General features: G+C 38.6%; 1 protein-coding gene and 1 long non-coding RNA gene across 5 annotated transcripts in view; one reads left to right on the forward strand and one right to left on the reverse strand.

Annotated features, from left to right (window-relative positions):
* LOC128317944 (uncharacterized) overlaps nt 1-11,249 on the forward strand; it is a 69,085-nt gene extending 57,836 nt beyond the window's left edge. For both annotated transcript variants that reach the window (XR_008301332.1, XR_008301330.1), the window contains exons 3-4: nt 8,358-8,391; nt 8,795-11,249. This is a non-coding gene — a long non-coding RNA (uncharacterized LOC128317944). The remainder of the gene's footprint in view (nt 1-8,357; nt 8,392-8,794) is intronic.
* Nucleotides 1-20,903, reverse strand: part of grm4 (glutamate receptor, metabotropic 4) — a 147,915-nt gene that overhangs the window by 9,374 nt on the left and 117,638 nt on the right. For all 3 annotated transcript variants that reach the window (XM_034313851.2, XM_026919846.3, XM_026919856.3), the window contains 6 exons: nt 19,369-19,504; nt 18,713-18,867; nt 18,074-18,214; nt 11,267-11,467; nt 7,550-7,686; nt 6,323-7,258 (listed from right to left, as the gene is read on the reverse strand). In XM_034313851.2, the coding sequence (XP_034169742.1) occupies nt 6,323-7,258; nt 7,550-7,686; nt 11,267-11,467; nt 18,074-18,214; nt 18,713-18,867; nt 19,369-19,504 (1,706 nt within the window). The remainder of the gene's footprint in view (nt 1-6,322; nt 7,259-7,549; nt 7,687-11,266; nt 11,468-18,073; nt 18,215-18,712; nt 18,868-19,368; nt 19,505-20,903) is intronic.

Consider the following 20,903-nt stretch of genomic DNA (forward strand, 5'->3'; position numbering starts at 1 on the left):
ACCATTCCCAAGGTGAAGCATGGTGGTGGCAGCATCAAGTTTTAAGGCTTTTTTACTTCACAAAAACCTGCCATTTTAACAGGGGAGTGTAGACTTTTTAATATCCGCTGTAGGTGTGGGCGTGGTTTAGCATGTGTATGCACTGGGATGGAGGTGGTCAAGGGACAAGCTAGATGAGTAATGACTAACATGGCACAACTGATTGCTGTCTCACTTATATTTATGTGATCTCTTTCTTTCTCTCTCACAGTGAGCAGAGCAAAGCAGTGAGCAAGCTGGAAAGCTGCAAAGTTATTAGTTTTGAAAAAGGCACAAAGATACGTGCCAAAATAAAAATCCCACATATATTCTTAGTCTGGGTTGGTTGTGTTCTCTCAGCATCATTCTAGCAGCATTGTTAAACCAATCTTATTAGCTTTGGATTTACTGGACCAGCATGGCAGTGATTTACTTGATTTACTTCAAACTTATCCCACATGATTCAGTGCTTGGTTTACTTATCTTTTCCCCCTAAATCCCCTCTCCCAGTGATGCAAAATCTTCCCGTGGCTTCTCCTACCACAGTTATGCTTATGACATTCCACTCATCCTCTACATCCCCTGATCAAATGCTCACTTTCCTACTTGTCAACAGTTTCATTTTGGCACTTCCATCACGAACTCCCTGATCACTTTATCTGAAAGCATATGAAAACTTTTGTTGGCACATTGGAAAACTTATTTAGTCTGCAGGTTTCTCCAGTACAACATAAGGCGGATATAACGGTTATGCTTGTTCAGTTCCTCTCGAAACTTGAGCCGTGCAACTGCATATGCCACTAAATCTTCTGCTAAGCGTTCCTCCAAAAGCTGCTAAACATATTTTTACATATAATGTCTATATTTGTCTTCTGGATTCTATTCTATTTTATTTTTCTGTTTTATTCATTACATTCTGCTTTTATTATATTCTGTTTTATTATGTATCACTGTTGCACTGTGGGACGAGGCACTAAGGAAAAACATTTCACTACATTAATACATCACAAGTATGTAATATGTATGTGACAAATAAAGAACCTTGAACCTTGAACTTAAATCCTTGCAATTGATACAAAATGCAGCAGCCTGAATTGTCTTTCATTTTCCTAGGTTCCCCCATGTTTCTCCGCCAGCTTCCTGTGGCCATCCACGTTATACTCAGACTCTAAAAAAAAAGCTAAAAATGAACCTACTCCCTTCTACTTGATGGCAAATATTAAATCCTGTACTGTACCTTGAGCCTTTTGAGTCACAAGTACTACTTGGTTTGATCCCAAACCCTTCAAGGCACAATGAAGACAGACAACACTCTTCTATGTACTGTTGCCACTTAGTGGAATGAATTTAGTCCAGACAGCTGGGTCCCTTGCTGCCTTGAAATGCCGACTGTGCATTAATCATAATTAATTACTTATGTATCAGTACTAAGTAAGTCAGTGAATTACTTGTTAGTATCACCAGAGTCTGGTCTGCCTGCAGAAGGATATATTATCCCAGCAGTCAACAAAGCACTTTGTTTGCTAACTGGGAAGATGTTTTAGATCATCTGCTAATTTCGGTCATCCTTCAGTATGTGTGATTTAAACCCACCAGTGTTGTAAGTCAGCAGTCGCTCATAAAATATGCCATGTAATAAGCAGATTCATCTAAAGTTCCATTCATGCAAATTTCCTCCCTTGAATAATTGAGATAATCTATTTTTTGGGGTCTCGTTAAGCCAGTAACACATGATTGACTACAGTCAGCTACTGAATAATTGCAACTGAATATTGCAACTGAATATTGCAACTTGTCTGAAGCTATAAAAAGTGGAATCTTAACATCTAACATCCATTAGCAGTAATTCAGAATGGCACTGTGCAAACATTTTCCCCATTTTTTGCTAGCAAACAAGCTGCATGCAATGTCATTGAGCAAGTTGTGTAGATGTTGACTAGATGTGTGTATGTTTTGTGTATAATTCAACAAAGATTTGCTTTAATTTTGCTTTACCTCTCTCTCAGGCCAGACTTATGGAGTGCATATAGGTAGACCTCTTCCGTCTCATTTCCTCCATGATCTGCTGAAACTAAGGCAGTGTCAAACTCAATCTTGGCCCTTTCTGGGCCCTTGAAGGGCCAAGAACTAAGGCTATTATTATTATTATTTTTTAAATTATTTTAATTGTATCTATTCTCTAAGCTGATTAAGGCCATAAATCAGTTTACAGTCTTTCATTTTGTTTCATAATAATGATAAAAATGTATTAATTCATACTACAGCTTCTTTGCTGCAGCAGTAAAGAAGAACTCTTATGGGCTAAGAACAAACATGTCCTCAATCTCTTTTCTCTCGCCATCAACTTCTTATTTCAACATTTTTGTAAGACCCAACACAGTGTGATGCATTTCAATTATTATATCAAAGGCTAATTAACACCAGACAAGTTTCTGAAGTGATTTTTGACACGTGTCACACACATCCATTTTAACCAGCGTTTCAATTTGCAAGGGCTCCTTGAGACGTGCGTAAAATGCAAGCCCATGCTGGCTGTTGGATTAGCTTTACACCCTGTCTCTATTTATGTCCATACAGATGCCTTAAAACCCCACTTTCTATATGCTATGAACATACATACATATGCAAATCATCATATACAGTATATGAAATAAGGTCATGATTGTGCAGCCAATAGTGTTTAAAGTGTCTATACAATAATGATACTTATAGGCTGATCAGAATAAACACCAATATTGCCTATTATTCACTGTCACATTGACTTATGTCATGTTTTTAAGTGAACTGTCTGGGTAAAATGTGAACAGCTGGCACAAAGCTGACTGTCTCTATCTGGTTTTTTAAAATAGGTTTACTGTTGTCCCATTGGTGCAAAGGGAAAGGAAGTTATGTGGATTGGATGGACAGATCAAAACTTTGCATAGTAGTGTACTGCGTGCTGTTTAATTTCTTTGGCAAGTTTGCGTACAGGCCAATTGAATTGAGGCAGCAGGCTCAGTGGGAAAAAGCATGGTATCCAAACTATATGTTCTTTTATTTTTGATTTATCTGTGCATCAGACATTCTTGCTGATATCCAAAATCCAAATCATGGAATGATAACCTTTAAGTTTTATCCAGGTTTTACCAAGCCCCCTCAAAATGTTAGCGCTATGCTGGCTACCGCCACACTTCCTCATCCGTTATCCTCAGTCATTAGTTAAAATCCTACCTTGAAACAGTATTAATGTAAATATTAGTAGCCAGGCTACATAGACATCATACCTCTGTGGCCAATAGCATGAAAATATGAATAAACATTGCTTTTTTCGTTCTCCAAATATTTATGTTATGTATTATTTCTGTTTTATTTTCTGTCACCCAACATCATTCTTGTGGTAGGTAGTGGATAAATGGATGGATCGTGTTTGAATAATATTCAAACATAATGTCTCAATATACCATACATCCTGTAAAATTTCATGTTCAAAAATGAACGATTACAAGTGATCACAAAAATAACAGCTTTACATAATTATGGATCATTAGGCTTGAAGCCTCTACAAATGGGCACTACTAATCTATGTTTCCTAAGAATAGTGCACAGACTATCATGTCTGAGATAGAGCTGAAAATGTTAACAAGGCTTTGGTGAAAACTGGCATACAGTAGTTCATTGATGTTGAGGTAAAACAATGCCAAATGCATCACTGGTACAAAATTAAATTTAGAGTATTATCACTGTAAAGTATTTTTTAACAATTAAAATGACAGCTTTCCTCTGTGCACCAAGAGACTAGAGGTGGTAAATGTACACAAATTCTTTACTCAAGTAAAAGTGCAATTGCTGCAATTTCGAAGGATGTGGGAAAACATTAGCCAAGGTTAACTAACAACTGCTTCATTTCTAATCTCAAATGTTAGCCAGCATGATAATAACTCTGAGGATATAAAGTAGCTGAATGCTAATAGCTAGCTTTAACAATGCAAGCTGTCTTGATGAATACAAAGTGTATGTAGCAACAGATAAGTTATAGTGATGGATATTAGGTCTTATTCTTGCTGTCACAAGTCTGATGCTGAAAAGTCATCCTATGACTTTACAGATATATGATCATCAGCAAAACATACAGATACTTAAACAAAATAGACATATGCACACTCATTAATTCCTTACTGCATTCATCTTCAGTAACCGCTTTACTTCTGATCAGGGTCATGATGGACCTGGAGCCAATCCCAGGAACACCGGGCACAAAGCAGGAGAATTCACCCTGGATAGTACATCAGTCCATCACAGGGCTTCACGCATATCCATTCACACACATTCACACACTCATTCACACCTATGGGCAATTTAGTGTGGCCAATCCACACACTGGCATGTTCTTGGACAGTGAGAGGAAACTAGAGAACCTAAAGGAAACCCACGTGAATACAGGGAGATCCTGAGAAACTCCGCACAGTCACTAGCCTAAGAGTTTAGGATTGGAGCTTTGAGGTGTCAATGCTACCCACTGCACCACCATGCCTTAAGTTTTATGCACATTAACAAACTAATTTTACTTTGTAATTTTACTTTGCACCTCTCCACTCCACAGTACAGTATTTCTTGCTGATTCAAGCTCTGAAAGACACACGTGTATGTGAAGAGATGTAGCTCTCTCTCACTACACAGACAGTAATTACTCTGTCAACAACAAAATGGAGGAGAATCTCCCACAAACACTATAACAACTGCAATTCTGCAGGGTGAAGATACGAATAGAGACACTTATACTTGGATTTCAGTGTCCTTTTGCCCTCATTTTCGAGACTACAGTATTACACTGAATTGTTACATTGACAAGCAAATAAAATTACCACAGTGATGCGAGACAGTGGAATTTAATACTCTAAGCCACGCCCTCCTCCAAGTTTCAGGCTGAATACAAGCAATCATCTTTCACAGTTTCCCAGTATTCACCAATTTGCAATACTAGCCCTGTCATTACGGTTAGAAAAACACAACATTAGTCTTACCTTTATAACAAGCACTCAGCAGACTTATTATACACAATGGAGACCAAACAGCATGGTCTGGTGTAAATGATTCATAATGCCCCGAGTGACATTCATTGTGTTCAGTTTGACATAAAACACCGACACAAATGATGGAGTAGGCGTTCTGTTTTTAGACACCTGGCGGTAAGTGGGTGACAAGACAGACAGATAAGGTAAATCAATTGCCAGGGGATAAAGATGCATTTAATTGCTCTAAAAGACAAGTCATCTTACCCTGGCCAGGCTCAGCTATGCTTGTCAACTTGGATGATGCTAAGCCTGGGCTGTTTTCAAGTGCAGATTCCGTTCAGAAATTGTGGGGAATATAATGATGTAAATTTGCCATGTGACACTCACAGCCTTATCACCAGTGCTACATGCAAGTTTCAAAAAATGGGCAAAGTCAAATTCCTGCTTCTCTTCTCTTCAGTATCCCTCTGATAGCACATACTAAAATACAGATAACGATTGATTATTTATGGAACATGGGTTTCATATCTGGAGAAGGAAAGGAGTTTCCCAAATAATTCATCAAAGGGAAATATTGGCCATTCTGCTAACACAGTGGTTTGCTAATTACAGCATTTACACAGTGTAAAACTGCATACTCCTTTGATTTAACACTCCTTTGTACTCAAATGACTCTTGCCATTCTTATTTATCCTTTTACCTGGTCCAAGGTTTGAGGAATACCTGTATTTAGGCAAAGCAATTCCTATATTGGCATGGCAGGCTCAGTTTGTTCTAATGGATGAAGCTAATTCAATAATGTATAATGAAACTTAAAGAGTAATGGGGTAAAAGGATTCTTATCTAAATCCTACTGGCAGAAGGTCCCAGGTTTCCTGGTTAAAATGGGTAATGCAGAATAAAGGAGTCTGAGCTGAAACTAAATGAATTCTTGAAAAGATTCCCTCATGAGTCCATCCTCATTTCTTCTGTTTGTTTTTCTGGGACATTTGCTATCCATGTGTTACATCATCTTCAGAAAGTCAACATTCGATGGCCTTGCTGTTTCAAAGCCGCTTTCATCTTTGACACAGTACAAGATCAGCAAAGGAGAAGCTTCTTGTTATCCAGGTGCACACATCATTGTTAATATGGTGATCAACTATTTATATATTACAGCTCATAAATATGCTGTAGCTTGATTAGAGCCAAAAACAAAATCACTAGCTCTCTCTCTCCACTGTCTATATTCTCAGAGTCTTATGTGAAAAACGATGTTGCAAATACCATGTCATATTTCTAGCATGCTTTGTAGTTCCAGACTCATTTCCTACCTTTTCTGTGGACTGTGATGTCCCGAAGAAGATGGGTATGAAAGCCAGCCAGATAATGCAGGTGGTGTACATGGTGAAGCCAATGGGCTTTGCCTCATTGAAGGTCTCCGGCACCCCACGCGTCTTTATGGCATAGACTGTGCATGTGACCATTAGCAGCATGCTGTACCCCAGCAGGCAGATGAGTGACAAGTCAGAGATGTCACACTTAAGCACACCCCGTGCCAGCTCTGGATTCGCCATGCGCTGGTCCTCATAGTCCACAAAAGCCTGAGGAGGGTCCACTACAAACCAAATACAAACCCCTAATAGTTGGACTGAGATCAGGCTGAAAGTGATCAATAACTGGGATGCTGGGCTTATGAAACGTGGGGCACTCACTGACATCTTTCCCTGCTCGAAAATACGATAAATACGGTTGGTCTTGGTTAGCAATGCAGCATAGCTAATACTCATCCCCAGTCCTAGGAAAATGCGTCGGAGTGAGCAGATCCCAACATCAGGAGATGATATCATCAGGAATGTAGTGGCATAGCAAAGAAAGATGCCTGTAAGCAGGACATAGCTGAGCTCCCTTCCTGATGCCTTCACGATTGGAGTGTCATTGTAGCGTATGAAGGTGACCACCACAAACAAGGTGGCCATAATGCCCATGATGGCAAGGAGTACAGGTATGACAGCCCATGGTGAGCTCCATTCCAGCTTGATGATTGGGATTGGTTGGCAGCCTGTATGGTTCTTGTTGGGGCGCAAGTCGAAGCGGCACATTTTACAGGTGAATGGGTCTGCCTGGTACTGGTAGCCATCACAGCGCTCGCAATGCCAGCAGCATGGGATGCCCTTCACAACCTTCTTACGCCAGCCTGGTTTGCAAGGTTGACTGCAGATGGAGGAGGGTATTTGCTTTATACCACCTGGCCACTGTATCTCTGGTATCTGTGATGCAAAAATATTGCTCATTATTCATACCAGGTAGCAACTAAAAATCAGTCTTGCTTAAAAATCTGTACTGACTAATCATTTTTTTTCACAGTTTGCCACAAATGTATAATTAGGGGTTTCTCCTAGGCATTTCTTCAATCATTACTCAAACAAATCATTAAGTAAATCATGCATTAATCATAGAACAAAACACCCACAATATGAAGCATGGAAAAGGCATAAAAGAAATGAAATATACAGTATGTACTGTTATATTCTGTATAAGGATTAAAAGAGGAGGTTTACATTAAGATGCAGCTGGTCAGTCCAGTGGCCAATGATTTTGTACTCTGCTGTTTTGTTATTTATCTGGTATTGGTAGATATCGTAGCGGCCAGGAGCATCCCCATTCTCATTGAACTGCACTGGATTGCCAGCTATGCCTGAAAACAGAAGAAGGCAGAGATTATTAGAAAATCACCAAATGTGTTAAAAAGTCTTTAGCATCATCTTCTTAAAAGTGACTCTGAGATGAATAAAAGTTCTACTTTTGGCCATAATCATTTGAAATCAATTCATTTGAAAACTGTGACATCCTGAATGCAATACAATAGGAAGTGAATAGGAATAGCAGGAATATCACTAAATTAAATACAATATGAAATCGATTTAAATCTATCTACAATATAAATTGAGAGCAGAATATGACAGCATGCCCATAACTAAGCATGCTTAATAAAAGCATAGTGAGTGCAAATTCATACTTTCAGGAGCCATTGAAAAAGTGGATAACAATGCTGCCACATCCCTATGATGAATTTCAAATTAGTTGTCTCGTTCTTGATAAAAGCCTGTGCCAAGTTTTTGCCAATCTCTAGCTCTAACCTTTGAGCTAAGCTATCTGTATTCAAAGCACTTGCCCATGTCTAACCCCAATCCCCAGCTTGGCAAATCCCAGAGCAGCCAAGTGTGCAGCAAAAGCAATTGTTTTCGGCGCTCATGTTTGGCTTACTTTTCTATTTCACAATCCTCATAGGGTTTTCTCGCTGAAAGCTCTGAGTGATTGAAAGAGAGGTAGATTTCTGTTGATGAATATCCTCCGTCTTTATTTCAGGCTGGAGGATGCAAGATGGCCAATCCACATCAGTGTGAGTCACTGAATTTTTATTTATTTATTTATTTATTTATTTATGAGCATGCTGTGGTAATTGCAGCATCACTACTATTTCATGAAGAACTACTCCTCAGATAATCCATAGATAAGATACAAATAATAGTATTTGCTTTTACTGTTGGTGTGGCAGGATCATTTATGTCCCAGGGTGCCCTCATGCCTCTGTCACCTTCTGGTTCTTCCTCATACTTGTCATAGCTAGACCTGCTAGATTTCCCGCTTGCATGCTGATCACAATATACACTCTTTTAAACCACTGCATACCTAAGATCATGCCTAATAATCTGTTCCCTCTCTGTGTTGAGTTGTTGAGTGTACTCCTGCTGCCAGATGTGATGTCCGTGCTCGAACCTGACACGCTTTAATTCTGCTTGCAGCTTCTGCAGTTGTGACTCACCTTCTGCTGCTGTGGATGTTCCCACATGGATACCCTAACACTGTGCTTGTATCCAAGAACTGCTGCTGTAATCATGTAGACTGTCCTGTGTTTTTCACAGGACTCTTATTCACAATATGCTCACAATAAACATCCTTTCAACACACTTAGAACTGTTTGATTGGATAGTAATGACTTTTAATTGCACTATCCAGTGTCATGCATTTTGAGTTTGCCACTGTTGAGTTAGCCACTGTTGAGTTAGCCACTGTTGCCTCTGGCACTATCCAAATCAACTTGAATTGAATTGAATTTAATAATTGATTTACCATTAATACAAATATGTATTGACTTGCAAATCTTGTGGTTATGTTTGTGTCTGTAAAGAGCTACTCTGAAGAGAAATCTGCTGCCCAGTAGTTTTGAAAGTCTGAGGGTATGGCTCATCAAGTCAATTGATGAGGTCAGGAGGTCAGAAGAACATATTCCTCACTACATTCTCCTCTACACAGCAGACTATCTAACCAGCCAAGAATCCTTTCAAAAGGCGTAATCACCGATCAGCCCATACAATCATACTGACACTTCCAGCACCACATGGTAATTTTCTAATATCCCAATCTATTAACATTTCAGCTCAAATTATGCGGTTCTTGAGCACTGCCAGGCTTCAAAGCTTGTTTAGGAAGTATGATTTACTGACAAAGACTTAAACAGGCTGATTGGAGGTAAAATAAAGCAACTGTTGTTCATGAAATTTGTCAACAGTCAACCTCAGTGATGATGCAAGAAGTAGCAATATTTTGACCACAAGGAATAAAATAATCAAATTGCAGATGAATCCATGGTTTACTGGATCCTGCATATATTGGGTCTGATTCATCCGTCCAATATTTCATGACCTTAGTATAACCTATTCATTCTTAACTAATATATAGTTCAACCAAGATCACGATTCATCAGTGAAAATGCTTTCCCTCTTCGCTCTTCCTTTCTCCCTGAACTGAATTTATTTATAAATTTTCTGAGCATATAAGAAAGGAATTACAAGCTCATGGGATGCCAAAATCTGCACTAGTTATACTTTTGGTAAGTGTGCATGCTAGGCAGCCAGAGGAACTACTGTAGCAGTTCACTTATGCTCTAAAGCAGAGTGCAATTTGCCTGGAGTGATTGCTGCATGGATAGAAAACCGATGGGCTGCTCCGTTCCGTCTCAGCCTATTGAAGTCCCTAACTAAGCTCACTCAAAGACCCATAAAAGCAAGAAGACATGGAAGGCTGAGAGAGGCTATGTGTGTGCATGTGTGTGTGTGTGTGTGTGTGTGTAAAAGAGGAGAAAAAAAGCACTGAAAAGGATGATGAGCAGATAAATGAGTAAATGCAGATTAACAGAATATGTTACATCTCATTAAGCCATGAGCTATATGTGCTTTATTGAGAAATAAGAGGAGAGAGAAAAAATGATGAAAAAAGAGATAACACTACATCCCATAATGTTATTACTTCTTTTCTCACAATCTTGTTCCTATATGGCCAAAAGTATGTGGATACCCGACTATCACACCCATTTGTGGGTCTTCCACAAAATGTTGCCTCAAAGCTGGAAGCACACAAACTGTATATGATGTCTTTGTATGCTGTAGCATTAAGATTTCCCTTCACTGGAACTAATGAGCCTAGCCCAAACTTGCTCCAGCATGACAGTGCCCCTGTGCACAAAGTAAGCTTCATAAAGACATGGCTCCACTCTTCTCATTATAGAAGAGTGGAAGGTTGTTATAGGAGCAAACGAGGGAACAACTCCATATTCATTTAAATAGTTTTGGAATAGGATGTTCAACAAGCACATATGGCTGTGACGGTCAGGTGGCCACATACTTTTGACCATATAGTGCATTTCACATTCCACTATGTGTATAAAATGTGATTGGTGATTGGCTATGCACTAATCTGATATTTAAAAGGTAACGAAATCAATTACATGTAAAGTTGTTAGCAAAACCTCTCAGTGTATTTGCCAGAAATATCTGTTTCCCAGGTATTTGCTGATTTCTGCTAAAGCAAGCGTTCTGGCGTGTAACCTGTCAGCAACCTGGACAGCAGGGTTGTGTCACTGTTATTCTTTAAAAAAAGACTGGTGGAGACATCAAAAGATTCATGACCCTATTCAGCTAAAAAATGGATGCAATATTATAGGACATGCCTTTTAGATAACTCTGCCACTGAAAGAGTGAAAGAAATGGGATTACCTAAGTAAGATATGGATAGCTTGCCTTGCCTATAGGACATGCTATTTGATTTTCATGCTATTAGACCATTCTATTATATTCTGGGCAGACACTATTTAGGTGGATATTGTAAATACTTATCAAATTGTTTTAGGGTGGCAAACTGTTGTCCTTGAACTACTGTGTGGCTTCTCACATTATAAAACTGCTGTTGCAGGGTGAGATGTATAAGTCACACTGTACCTGTTATCTTCACTTCACGGATGTACTTTAATAGGAGGGTTCCATCGATAGGGTCCATTCTGGAGCAAAGTCCCACCTTGCCAGGACACAGGTCTTTGTGCATGTTATGGAGAGCATGAGCCATGGTGTATACAGCATCAATCACAAACATAACTTTTCCCTCCTGCTCATAGGCTGAGTCTTTTCCAATCCTCTCTTGATCTGGAAATCAAAAACAGACAAACAGATATATACACCGATCAGCCATAACATTAAAACCACCTGCCTAATATTATGTACAGTAGGTCCCCCTTGTGCCAACAAAACAGTGTAAACCCATATGAGGATGGGTTCTCTGTTGAGTCTGGTTCCTCTCAAGGTTTCTTCCTATCACCATCTCAGGTAGTTTTTCCTTGCCAACGTCGCCCTGCTTGCTCATCATAGACGTCACACACACACACTTCACTTTACTTTTGTTTGTGTAAAGCTGCTTTGAGACAATGACCTTTGTAAAAAAGCGCTATACAAATAAAAATGAATTGAACTGAATTGAAAACAGCTGTGACCCGTCAAGGAATGGACTTCACAAGACCTCTGAAGGTGTGCTGTGGTATCTGGCACCAAGACATTAGCAGCAGATCCTTTAAGTCCTGTAAGTTGTGAGGTGGCGCCTCAATGGATTGGACTTATTTATCCAGCATGTCCCACAGATGCTCGATCGGCTCTTTGTCATGTTCCTCAAACCATTCCTGAGCAATTTTTTATCTCAGATTATTGGCAAGATTATTGGCAAGCACTGGGGTCAAGTTAATTCAAATCCTGCTTTTGATATTCATCGCTCATGGTTTCAAAATGTACACAGATACAATATTGAGTTGTAGGTGTTTTTTTGTAGAGAAAAAGCCCTGCCTGAACCTTTTTTTTGTGCTTATATGAAGAAAAAAACTGCTCATGTGACATAGCCAGTATTAGCTAGAAAATGGTTATGTTGTATTTTGGTTAGTCTGTTGTTTTTTTTTTTGTGTCAACTAAAAATGTGTCAACACAAGGTCACACGTTACCGATACAACAAGGAGAAACTACATTTATAACTGACAGTAGTGTGGCAACATTTCTGTTGAAAAATCATTCCTTTGGTTCAGCTCATTGATTCCTTCAATTACAGTTTGTTATAGTTCATTTCAAGTTTGAGGTAAACAAGTTTTTCATTCTGATACAGAGAAACAAGTCAAATTCTTGTCTATATCACATACAGATACTATCAATGTGGTAGAAAGATCTGCGTGTAAAAATATACAAGCAATATTAATGTAATAAACTAATAAATTAAAGATATTAAAGTAAAAATATCCCAAGAAATTTATGAAGTTAAATTTTAAAAAAAAAGACTCCACGTGTGGTATCATAGAATGACCCAAAAGAGTGGTGTAAATTTTGGGTTTCTTCAGTCCAGCAATATAGTCATTTGTACACATTTCTCATCCAACTAATTCATACTAATCCAACCTCACTGGGTTAAAACAATCCCTGCTGGGTTAGACCATGTTGGACTGAGTTTTTAAATTGACCAAGACTGGGTTATTTTTAGCCCAGCTATTTTTAGATTGTAATATATCTTGATCCAGAACCACAAAAAACTAGTCAGCTCTTTATAGATTTTGATGAAATGACTTAATGTGTCTTCATTCGCACTATCTTAGCCCTGCATCATGTGCTGAGTCTGATAAATTGAATAGATCTGTTAATACTTAAGGGTGGAATAACATGCAGTGAAGAGAGCAAGCAAGTTTAATTATCTTTCCATGCTCATATAATCATGCCAGACAGCTGTATATTCATTAGAGCTGGAGTTACTTGGCCTGTTTTTTTTTTCTAAGATCTTAATTGGCAAGGAGCAGTTTCAATTATGACCCTGCCGAATTAAACCGGGAGATGTGCTACCAGATGTCACGGTGGCGGGTCTCAGTTGTATGGTGCAGTCATCAGAATAAACCTCGCCAGTAGCTATGACAGTGCTGTCTTGTGTTTAGAGTCAAATTGTGTTTGATGACTTTGTGTTTAGAGTCAAATTATTTAAGGGGCTTTGGATAGCTGTAATGTACTTAGTACATCAATATGGAAATATTGGAAGGGTGTTTAACTCAGTTATAGAGTTTTTGTTTGTACTTCCCACTGTCTGTACCTTATTTAAACAGAGGTGCTCAGAGTGCCCAAAAAAGTTAGTATAGCTCTTAGATAATGTATGAGTCTTTTACTTCAGGGTCTGTAATTAGCATCACTTCAGCCCAGCCTGCTCCAGAAAACCAAAGGTAATTTAACAGTCCTGACAAGCCCATGAATCTTTAAAGGCCCAAATTAAAGAAACGGTAATTGTTTGCCATGAGCATTACTGCTGAAGACAAAAAAAAAAAGAAAAGAAAAGAAAAAAAAAACACCATCATTTGACTGAGTTCAGACTAGCAGGGTGGCTACTGCTCCAAGAAAAAAATGATATCAACCTCATAGAAGGAGAACAACTGGCAAACACACTCTCCTTGGCTCTACACGTGCTTTCTCTTTACTCTTTTTTCGTCTTTACTCTAACGACACCCACCCACCCATATAGTTACACACGTTTTCCATCACCATGTACCCAGTTTGTCTCTCTCTCACACACACACACACACACACACACACACAAAGTGAGAGAGAGAGACTCCTCATCCTCCAATCACAGCATGCCCACACATATTCAGCTGGCTCACACTGCTTTTAGAGAAAACCATTTGGATTAGCTGAGGCATGCTTTTTTGAGGGTTTGCACATCTTTTTCTGTCCTTTCCCTCTTTATTTATACACAGTGTCCGTATGTTACTGCTTCTGTGATAAGATATTTGTGGAGGAGCCACACTCTGAGTATAGGAATCCATTAGGTGTTGGCACAAGAATTCTAATCAAAACATACTGCAGCAGCTATACTGTATAATTAATACACAATGCCGTCAAGAGCATGTATTTCGTTTTGATCCTCAAATCACAAAATCCTATTAGCTTGTCCTTTTGGGTCTGTTGCAAAACACAGAGACACACACATGCACACACACACACAAACACACACACACATAGCTTGAGGGTATGTGTCCAAGAGCCAAACAGAAGTACTTTTTTATTCAGCATGTCTATTTGAGTCCTATAAAGAAATGTGTGTTGTGAATCATTATATTGGCAGATGGGGCTTATAACCATGTAAGATGAATATATATATACACATACAGACCAAAAAGCATGTTAAAATTTTCTCCGTAAAAAAGCACCAGTATCTTGCATAATAAAGTGTTTTGCGCTTCTAAAGCTGACCTTCAATGCAACCCACCCAGATGCTTCTTTACTTTAATCCTGGAAGTGAAAGGTATCAGCTCCACCCCACTGTTCTTTCACATTGCAATCAATACTGCAACCGTCATGCATTTCTTAAAGATAAAAGATTGGTTCCTGCCCTTTGATCAAATCAATTTCATAAAATCCTTTAGACATCAACTATCCCTTGCTCTCCTCTGGCTTACACAAGCCGTCAGGGAGACTTAGCAGAGTGCTGCAAAGGCATTTTAACTTGCTCTTGCGTCACCAGAGATTTTGGATTTGACAGTGCAGATGCTAAGACTTATTAAGAGTGACAACAACTGCAACAAAATCATTCGGAATATGACAAGACCCTCTTGTGTATTGCTGATAAATCCCCCATAATCTGTTGTGTACCAAAACAATCTGAAGTAGCCCATTTTTTTCTCATGGCTTTCTAACAGAATCTGTCTTGAAAGACAGTCTGGTATGCACTGCTGTTCTCTCATTCCTTCTGTGAAAAGGAGACCAAACTACAGGCCAGAAACAGTACTCAGTAATCTTCTGCTGATTGACTAATATCATCTGCTAAAGAGCCAGACATCGCACAATTGACAGCTTCAATAGCTGATTGAGAAAAAAAACCCACTAGCTTTCTGTATGACCAATCTAGTTTAAAACAGATGATTCAATGATTCAATCCATTTGATGACTGAAATTATGTTCATTGTGGATGTGCGTAAATCAACTGAAAACTCACAGACCAATCTGGTCTCTTCATGTTTGTTCTTGCTGGAAAGGGGACATAATGCTGATGGTGTGAACAGACAGAGAGAGAGGGAGAGAGAGAGAGAAAGAGAGAGAGAGAGAGAGAGAGAGAGAGAGAACGAGCACTCTGAAAGCAGAGATATCCAGCCCTTTAATCCTCCAGTAACCACAGGGCTTTTGGGAGGGCTGGGTAATCACCGCATTGATGTTGTTCTCTGCCATCTAACACCAGTGAATGTGAGGAAGATTACACTTTTAGAAAAGGGGGTTCTTTGAGGGTTCTTTAAGAGTTCATTGGATAACGAAGGGTTCTTATCTTCCAAAAAAGATTTCTACTTTGAACCCATTCTGCTAGGGAAACACTCTGTTACAGAGTTCTAATTTTAAGAGTTCCCCCAGTGGAACAACCAGAGAACCTAAGAGTGTAGAAACATATGTTCTATAATACTGTATTTGTAAATGCACAATTATTTGTAGCTTCATTTCCTCTTCAGAAAGCTACAATAAAATTTCACTCAAAAGATCTTGAATCTGGGTATATATCTGTTCCTTTAGCAGTATATATCTTCTCTGGCTGTTTTCTGTTTTAATTGTAATTTAGAGCTGATGGGCTAGAATTCATGCTTTTGAATAAAAATAACTTTTTATTATTGTCCTTGGTTCAGTCATTCAGCATTACATTTTGAATATCTGACATCATCATTAGTCATCAACAGTGTCAGTGGGAATTTGGGTCGATCTGTGGGTGCACGTTGATTCATGCATGTGTAAGTTTGCTTCAGTTACATTTGTATCAGCACAGCAATGTGAAAGAGGCCAAATAGGAAAAAAAATAGTGTACTTATGAATGTGTGCAAAATCAAAAATTCATAAGATGACATTTAGTGAACTGTGAAGCTATGGTCAGATGCGTCATCTTGAAAGCAGTCAGCTATAAAAATCAACGTGACTGCAAAGCCAGAGCTTGACATCCCTCCTGCCCTGTTCACTGCCGCAGTGCACACACTGTGTGAATAGCATCCTCCAGCAAATCTGCCTCTAGAAAGCCCTGCATCCTTCTCATAAGAACACAGCACACACTGATTGGCCAGAGGTGTGTTGCTATGAGACAGCTGCACTGGGTGTCCAAAGGGTCAAGTGCTGACCGCAGATGGACACAATGCACGCTGTTGACGGCACTCCCTCTAGAGATGAATCAATTACAGGTCATCAGCCCTTCTCCAGTAGATTTGACTGGTTTTATAGAGGTAGTGCACGGAAGATGATGCTTAGCCCATGAGTTTTGTGAGAAACAGCTTTGTGGTTTATGACTTATCAGACTCTAGTGGAAAAAAACACAAACTCCGAGTTTCTCAGACAGTCAGCAGAGCAGGCTGAGGGCTAGATGTACGCACATCAGGAAATGCACCACAAAATACAACGTGATGCATCTGCAAAATGGCCTTGCATCGCATCTGAAATTAACATTAAGTTTACTAAGCCTGGAGCTAATCATGTAAACTGTGTCTAGGATGCCTAAATGCTATGTGTAAAGTGTCTATATAAAGTATTGAAAAAGATCAATCACAGAGTTATCAAAAAGACTAAAGAGAAACTGAAAGTTCAATAATGGAGACAATGTGTTAATAAATGTAATTCTTATTAAATAAAGACTCTCGTCAGAACAAGTAAACAGCATGGAGGGCATTAACACAGCTAATATGCTATTTGATTACTAACTGGTTTTAATGAAAAGGGGACTGTGTACAAAATAAGGTGCAGTTAAACTGTACTCCATTTTTGTGTGTGTGTGTGTGTGTGTGTGTGGTCAACTGTGGCTTCTATAACATTGATAATATCACACATGTCCTTTAAAATATGTTGATATGTTGTGATTGTACATGTTAGGAAAACTGATGTACAGTATGTGTTCCTGATGTATGCGCTATGATGAAGGTTGCCAGAAACTCTCAACAACAGCAGCTCAGTTGACAAGCAGTAAGAAAAAAAGACATAGTTTCCCTAAATAGATGTTTCACCACCATCGTAAAATGGTTTTGTTTTATTATACCTTTTGATATAAATTTAAAAAATATGCTAATGAATAAAAAATATTCACACTGACTTTTTTAAAGTAGGCCAATTCTGCAAGAAAACTACGGCCTATAAAGCTCGGAGCAATACGCATGGTGAAAAATTTACACTTGGTTTTAGTAGTCAGATCAAATTACATGCAAAACTGGAAGTCTAACTGCCCAAGGGTTAGTTCATCAAATGAAAAATGTAGTCAGGAGCACTTTGTATTTCTCAGCTCCTTTTTTTGAGCTGACATCCCACTTTTTGTCTGATCCTGCCTTAAATGCATACAGTACATAGGAGGAAGAGAAGCGCACTTGGTGTGTTGTGTTAAATGTTGTGTTAAATTGCTAATTTAGGCTCATACGCCAGCTTCAGACATAACATGCAAGGTTTTTTGCACAGAAAAAAACAGACACAAACAGCTTAGTACATCTGGCCCTGAGTGTTTCTGAATGGATTTAGAACCATTGTGTGTATTTTCATTCTCTCTCCTTCCTCTCCATTACCCTCATCCGCCACCAGCCACCCAGACACACACACACACACACACACACACGCACACACTGTTCTTCTCACACTTTCTCCCACCATCTCTCTCCCTCTTCCCCTCTCTCTTGTTCCTTGCTTTTATGAAGCTTTAGGAAAAAGTGTTTTGTCAGTGGTGAAGAAGCCAGGATTTCTTACTTGTACATTTCTTTATGCCTGATCCTTTCTTCAAGGCATGCCGATTGAGCTTGCAGTTGAAATTGTTCTCCCAGAACTCAGCAAACCAGATGTTTCTCCTGTTATTTTCTAGTGTCCGGCTGATGAAATAACGATCAAACCCTGAGAGCAGATCGATAAAATAAGTGTTACTTTAATGTGTTCTGTCAAAAGCAAATGAAAGGGCTCAACTCCACACTTTAGAGGACATAGAATATTACAATATGATTAACCATTTCTTCAACAACATGCTCAATTAAGGTATTTTTACACAATAATTAGAAATTATAAAAGAAATAGAAAATACTATCATTTGATGGTAATAGTATGAGATTTCAAATGTAAATACTTGTGCATAAATATTTGTGCATTTTATTGAATACGTGTTTTGATTGATGTTTTGAGGACATTTGTCTGTTTTATTGGACATTCTTATCAGAGCACCAAGCTTAATTTGTAATGCATGAAAATATCCCCACATTGTAAAGTTAACTTTTACAAAAGGTAAATTTTATTGTTTGCATTCTGACAGACATTTAATATATACATAAAGCAATACATTGAAAGGTATTTCACATATAAAACATATGCCACATGTATTACTGGTTTGAGCTTCATTACCTTTAATGGACTGGCGCTTAGGTAGGATAGTCACTGCACCCTCAGCCATCTCCTCTTGGTGGAGCACAGGAGAAATTTTAGAACCCCAGCTATCTGATCCTACCCACAAGAGGTGACCAGTCAAATTGGCTTTCTTTGCTGCCTGCAGCAGTCTCCTTTAAAGAGAACAGAATAAACAGATACTGTAAGTATCTGAAAAAAGTGACATATTATAAAGCCTCTTAAAGACTTTAGAATAATTGTAAATCGATCCATAATTGACCGTTCTGTATTGACCATGTTTAACAATGAGCTATATGCAGTGGGACGCTCAATCAGGCAGAGAATTCAAGATGGTAAATTTAGTCAAGCCTCTAAATGCCCTTCCTTTCAAAAGCAAAACCAGCAATAAAGGCTCGTGACATATCTCACATTTCAAATACAGGCAACCAAAAAATCCATCCCATGAAAGAATTGCTAAAATGCTTATTATGGCTGGATTTACTGCACCAAGAGTCTGTACACAGAAGCTTACTGGTCAGTAGTTCTATTGGAATTAGGTGAAGGAATTTAGTCATATTCTGTTTAATTCCAATCAGTGAATCAATGAAGAACCTTTACAGGTACTGTAAATAACCTTAACTAATGATGAAGAACACTGTGTTATTACGACTCACCTTATATCATCCTCATTTGCAAAAATAATGACTACTCTGGCATTTGGGTTTTCTACCAGGCGATGAATAATCTTGTCAAATTCTCCTGCTTTGGGCTCACGAGGGATCTTAACTGACTGGGAGATGCAGACACTCCCTGTGAAAAGATAAGATGAAACATCAAGAAAGAGAATTACATAAAAAAGACAACTTTCATGCTTTTTCATGCATGAAGATCATGCTTTGAACTGATCTTCGTTTGAATCATCACTAAACATTTTGCCAAATATTAAGGACACCTTTTTACTTTACTTAAAAAAAGGTAAAGTAATTTAACAGTTTAGCCATCTTAAAATCCTGTCATGTTCTATCAAGTCATGTCATCTTTACTCCTTCTTTGTCAAAGAACAAAGAATGAAAAAAGAAGTTTCGGGTCTTATTTCCCCTATTGGGCCTTATGTGGATTTTTTTTATCACTTCACAGTGCATCACATTCAGCTTTCAGTTGCTTTTATACAGTGAACTAGAAAACTGGCTACTATAAAGATATTATGCATCATGTCCATGTTGTATATGAAGCTGAACAACTAGTTCTCTCCAGTGATCTCATGCTATATCCGAACATTAATTGCTCTGCCTGGAACCTCAATTTACTAATACATTGCTCCAGTGGGCTCCTTAATTGTACCTTTTCGTAATCTGATATACCATTCTGTAAGCTATTCCCTATTGTAATGCATCAAGATTAAAACATTTTGAAAAAAACAAAACAAAAAAATAATTTACGCTATTTCCCACTCACCCCATATGTTGATCATGCAAGATATGTTAATGCCTGATGTTCATTTATTAAATTTATAAGTAAGCTAGGAAGCTAATGTAGCTATCAAATAAGGGAAGTCTGTCTCACTCAAAATCTTTTATCTTTGAATTGAACCAATGTACATTTTCCAAGTTGGAAATTCAAAAGTATGTCACGCAGTTATAAGTTCAAAGGTATGTCACTATTTGTGTGGGGAAAGTACCCTGTATTCAGAGTTGTGTTACGCAGCTGTTTAGGTTTTTCCTGGGGAGTTAATTCAGATGCTTAAAATGACCCTTGTGTGGTTCACAACTCTGATGTTGCCAGATTGTTCTTGACTAGAGCTGAGAGATGGGCCTTTTCAATAGTGTCTAGAACATAGCCTTTAAACATAAGCCCTTGTCTTTATGCCCACAGAAATGTTGAAATATTATGGAGGCAGCCATTTTGGACTACCAGAATCAGCCTGTTCCTTAGAGCAATTTATCACTCTGCTGAAGAGGTGACAAGAGGTGGTGTCTCATAGCAAGCCTGACCTACTTACTATACTAAGTTGCTAACTTTGCATTAGTTACAGTATGTCCCTATGTTTAAAGACATAACTGTGATGAAAAATTGGATTCTGTGGATAATATTGCAGTTTGGGTTTGAACATAAATTTTTAAATCCACACTAACTCTTCATTACGGATAATCACCAAGGATGCTCCTTTCACAGGTGGGGGGCAGTGTGCTGCCACAGGGCCAGGGGGAAT

The sequence above is a fragment of the Pangasianodon hypophthalmus genome, chromosome 2 (assembly GCF_027358585.1).
Source record: "Pangasianodon hypophthalmus isolate fPanHyp1 chromosome 2, fPanHyp1.pri, whole genome shotgun sequence".
NCBI lineage: Eukaryota > Metazoa > Chordata > Actinopteri > Siluriformes > Pangasiidae > Pangasianodon > Pangasianodon hypophthalmus.